The following is a 4,567-nucleotide window of genomic DNA, read 5'->3' as shown; positions in this document are numbered from 1 at the left end:
AATTCAATATGTTCTTATCACTTATATGGCAGTGGTGGGGCTCTTGCAATTTTGAATCTCCCTGAATATTTAGAAAGAAAAGGCAGGGTTATGTTTAGTCAAGTAAATGTTTAATGCCTGACAAATATGCTTTTGATTCTTTGACTATTTCAAAAGTGAACTCATTCCTGACTAGGCAACCTTACATACCTGCAGAAATGAAATAATCAAAATGTCCTCCCTACTAGGTTCAGAGATGTCGTTCAAAGTCAAACGTTAATATAAAAAGGGGAAGTACAGCAAAACAGAGTTGTGAACAAAAAGAAAGGAAGTTTAGATTTCACACCACTAATTTGGTCTTGGTCAGTTTAAGCCAAGATGTGGTGTATGAAAGCCAACATTTGCTTATAGACTTTAAAGACTTTTCTCCTTCAGTCTTCTGGGTTTCAACCTTTGGCCCTTTGGACAGTGATCCGAAGCCACTAAAGACCAAAGGCTCCTTATACCACATATACCGCATTAATCATACATACTATTTACATTTTGCTGTTGGGAGAACCGAGGTATTTTCATTCCGGACAAGGGCCTGACGACTTAGCAATGAAGGGAGAAAGGTCTGAATTATTGTTGCCTTTGGTTTGATGCTTGTTCTTGGCGATTGCAGGTCGGAAGGGTAACCTCATCAGGATAGCCACTCAGTGGTTCACATTATTTATAAACAAAAGATTAAATCTGAAATCAGATTTCAGTCAACTAGATAGGCAACTGATAGAGAAACATTCAGATATAGCTTTTGTTTTCTTGTCTGAACCAAGTGCAGATCTTTACAGTATAAAACGTTTTTTTATTTATCCTATTTTCGCAAGAAAAAAAAGAATTAGGCCTATAGGAACGAGATTTGGGCCGATGTAAAATATATGACGGCCACATCCTGAGCGTGATTTGCTATCCAGTAGGTGGCGACATTGTATTTAATAGGCCTCACTAGAACAGCGTGCAGTCTGTCTCTGCCAAATTATAGGTTACTGCGGTGTCAGTGCTATTTCTCGCATTCATATCGAGATTAAATGGTTATTGAAGTGTGAGAGAATGTGGAAGTAAGATTTAGGAAAGAGGAAGCGTTTGAAATCGTTGTCTAAGGCGTGTGTTAAGGTAGAAAGGTGTAGCTAGCCTATTATGCATTAAGGTTATAAATGCATGATTGTCTAGATATCATCCTTGTTGTTTCGAGGGCAGTACTGGTTCTGTTAGATAAATTAAAGTGAGATTGCTCGCAGTGCACCAAATTGGTGCTATTGATTTGTAATGCACATTTTATCCTGAGATTATGGTAGCTCTGAAACGGGGACTAAAGTTTCAAAACAGGAAGTCACGCTGATTTGTGTAACAACAGGGTGAGGTCGAGTAAACTTATTCTAAATATTTAATTACGGCTGTCAAAATATTCACTTTGAAGCAAGCTGTGAATTCAACGCAAAACTTCGCTTTAAAAGTACGATGAAAGGATGGTGACATTTCGTTGAGGTCTTTTACTAGTAGCCTACATTGCTCTTCTGTAAACACATTTCGTTTTCTTTTGCTAGTATGGGAGATCATAGCCCATCTCGTGTGGCGATTATTCTACTATCAGTTGTAGTGTACGCCGTAGCTCTCGCAATTAATGGTCTGGCAGGGGCTGGGAAAGGTAAGGTTGCCAAGCGTATGCTGGTGTTCTCGTTATTAGATCATGTTCATAATGCTGTATTTACGTGGGTCAACCAAGATCCAACAAGTTTGCTAAATGTATTCTCTTGTAGGTCCATTCTTGAGTAACACAGGAAAGGTGTCGGGTAAATACGAGACGGAAATAACTCCTGCGGGATGGACTTTTTCCATATGGGGACTTATATATACTTGGCTCTCAATTATGCTCATCTATGTCCTGACATGGTTTTGCAGAAGGTAGGGCCACACACATACACGCCCTCATCCCTGTCGTGCCTACCGCACCTTGTTCTACGCCCAGTGATGTGTGTGACTGTGCTGTGTGTGTAGGACTCCTGGTGGTTGGATGTACTGCAGCCCAGCAGTTCTTCCCTGTGGATTCTTCCTGTCCTGGATCATCAATATGATTCTTAACATCACCTGGCTTTTCTTATGGGACAGAGAGTAAAGTTCCATTGAAGCATTATTTCTGTTCAAGCACTTGATGTAGCATTCCAACAGCTTCACTGTAGGCAGTGCAGTCACAGTTTTGCGACTCATTTCAATCCAGTCATTAGTGCAATTTTCTTTCAGAAATGAATATTTTGACTTCTGTATTATATGTATTCATATGCGTCTCCTTGCCCACAGGGAGATGGTCCCTGGACTGATAGTGCTAGCGCTGCTGGCCTTCTCCAACTACCTGCTTATCTTCTTCTCCTGTCGCGGCCTCAGTGCTCACGGCAGCTGGCTCAGTCAGCACCATCCCAAAGACCTCTGGTGCATCAGAGTACTTGTATGTAAAACGTTATTTAATTAGAATTGATTTATTTTATTTATTTAGTGGTTAAGAGTTGAGCCTTATTTTTTGTAGAGCTTCCTTTTACTATTGAGTAATTACAACTAGGTCTTTGTTATGGAACCATTGACATACCTTGTTTACATGATGTGTTCCTATAGGTCCAGAATGGCATCGCACTGTACACTACATGGACGACTATAGCCACACTCATTAATTTGACAATAGTGATGGACCTCTCTGAGGTCTCAAAGACAGATGCCGCCACAGTCTCTCTTTCTGTTCTCCTGATTGAGGTCCTTGGGTGGTAAGCCATACACCTTTTCACATTTCTTATTATGACTCAATTGAATCTAGATTATTTCAACTTCTTGATGCCTTTTTTCAACTATCCTGATTGCATGTTCAGTAAGGAAACTACAAATGACTAAAGGGCCTTCATTTTGTTTCCTGAGTGCAGGTTCGTTGTGGAGAATTTTGTGATTGACAGACATGTGCGGTACATCCTCACAGTTTATCCTGTTGTGATTTGGGCTCTGGTTGGTAATGTGTATAAACACTACGACCCTGAGGCACCTGGACGGAACGCTAAGTTTACAGGTGAGCCATTGCAGGTCCGAAGCAAGTTATAAGTGTTTTTGAGTATATGTGTTTTTGAAGAAAATGGCAGGTGTGTTTTGTAAAGTTTGTGAATACAGAAGCACAATATTTAAGGCTGGGTGTCGGGGTGGGCTAGAGTAAATTTAACATTCCACATTAATGAGTAACAGGCGTTTTACTATAGAGATTATTAATTCATATTCCAACATTAATGTCTCCCTGTAAGAGTAACAGGCCTGGTAAAATAGCGATTATAAATTAATATTCCGACATTTAAAGTACTGTATTAATATACCATCCTAGCAGTCCCAATGTTCTGCATTCCAGCTATCCTCTTTCAGACCTGGCCTTAATTGTCTATTAAATCCATTCCTCCATATGAGGTGGGTGCAGTGTCAGGTGTCATTAGCCATGTATATATTGAAAAACTCTTATTCCTGGGAATAATGATGTACTCCTCTATAAACTGAAGAAAAATGATGGGTCATTAAGATGATGCTAGGCCCTCGTTACATAGTCAGATTAGTTTATGCTAACTCAGAATGGCAGAACAGAGCCTTCTGTTTCTCTAGTGCCAGTTTTGAATCATACACAAATGCACAATTGATTAGCACTTCCTAACCATTTAGGAAATGTTTCAAGTATATCCCATTCAAATCAAATTAAAGCTGTAGTTTTTAGTAATATAGTCATCTTGCAAACCTTAATGGATTATCAAATGACCATTTTTGACACTGACTTGAAGAATTTGTATTTTTCTGTTTCTTTCGGTCTCACAGTTGTCCTCCTGGTCCTGGCCTGTTTGCTGTTTGTGTTTCGAGTCGTCATGGTGATATGGAGACACAGGAAGCAGCCTCTTTATCACAGCTCCAGTGGCGACCCTCTCACAACACCCAGAAACTCAACCAAATAGAAGGAGAGAGCACCCTGTGCAGCAGTGTTACCTGTCTGCTACTATGGACACTAGCCCTTGCTTACACCCTTGGACCACATGCAGGGGTGATATACAGTACCATACCTATCTTGCCTGGTATGCCATACATACAGTATCTAAAAAGTATTTTTAATGATCTTAAACAGCTCTATATTTTGTTACACTAACTGACACCTCATTTACATTTTCATGGAAAGTTGAAGTAATTGTATTGTATTTTTGAACATCCACTATAACTTGCACTGCCCACATTTTTATATCTATATTGGTCATGTTTGTAATGAATGACTTAATAAATACATCTTTTAAACATGAGCATTATGTGCACAAGTCTGTCTTGTCTGAGGTTCTCCACAGCCCTCTGCCCAGCCTGGGTAAGAGGTCAGGCTGATGATGAGAGCTCCTCTGTGGGGAGGGCCTCTACGCCGCCTGCCTCTTTCTGCTTCAGTGCATGCCCACACTGTGATGGATGACTCATCTTCCACCATGAACACGTTGGGAAGTAATTTGTCTCAGTGTAGCGTGAGTGTCAGGGATTTCACCTTGCCAGTCGTAAATGAACTGGTGTGTGT

At 40.3% G+C, this 4,567-nt stretch overlaps 1 protein-coding gene across 1 annotated transcript; it reads left to right on the top strand.

Annotated features, from left to right (window-relative positions):
• Positions 1 to 1,349: 1,349 nt before the first annotated feature.
• LOC308364407 (uncharacterized protein) lies at positions 1,350 to 4,258 on the top strand. Its single transcript, XM_080837532.1, has 7 exons — positions 1,350 to 1,663; positions 1,776 to 1,920; positions 2,014 to 2,127; positions 2,314 to 2,458; positions 2,623 to 2,768; positions 2,922 to 3,061; positions 3,841 to 4,258. Exons 1-7 carry the CDS (start codon positions 1,564 to 1,566, stop codon positions 3,972 to 3,974), a joined length of 924 nt encoding a protein of 307 aa, XP_080693658.1. The 5' UTR covers positions 1,350 to 1,563; the 3' UTR covers positions 3,975 to 4,258.
• Positions 4,259 to 4,567: the final 309 nt, after the last annotated feature.

This window comes from Sprattus sprattus (assembly GCF_963457725.1).
Source record: "Sprattus sprattus genome assembly, chromosome: 4".
Taxonomy (NCBI): domain Eukaryota; kingdom Metazoa; phylum Chordata; class Actinopteri; order Clupeiformes; family Clupeidae; genus Sprattus; species Sprattus sprattus.
The sequence above is the reverse complement of the archived record's forward strand: the minus strand, read 5'-3'. Positions and strand labels throughout refer to the sequence as shown.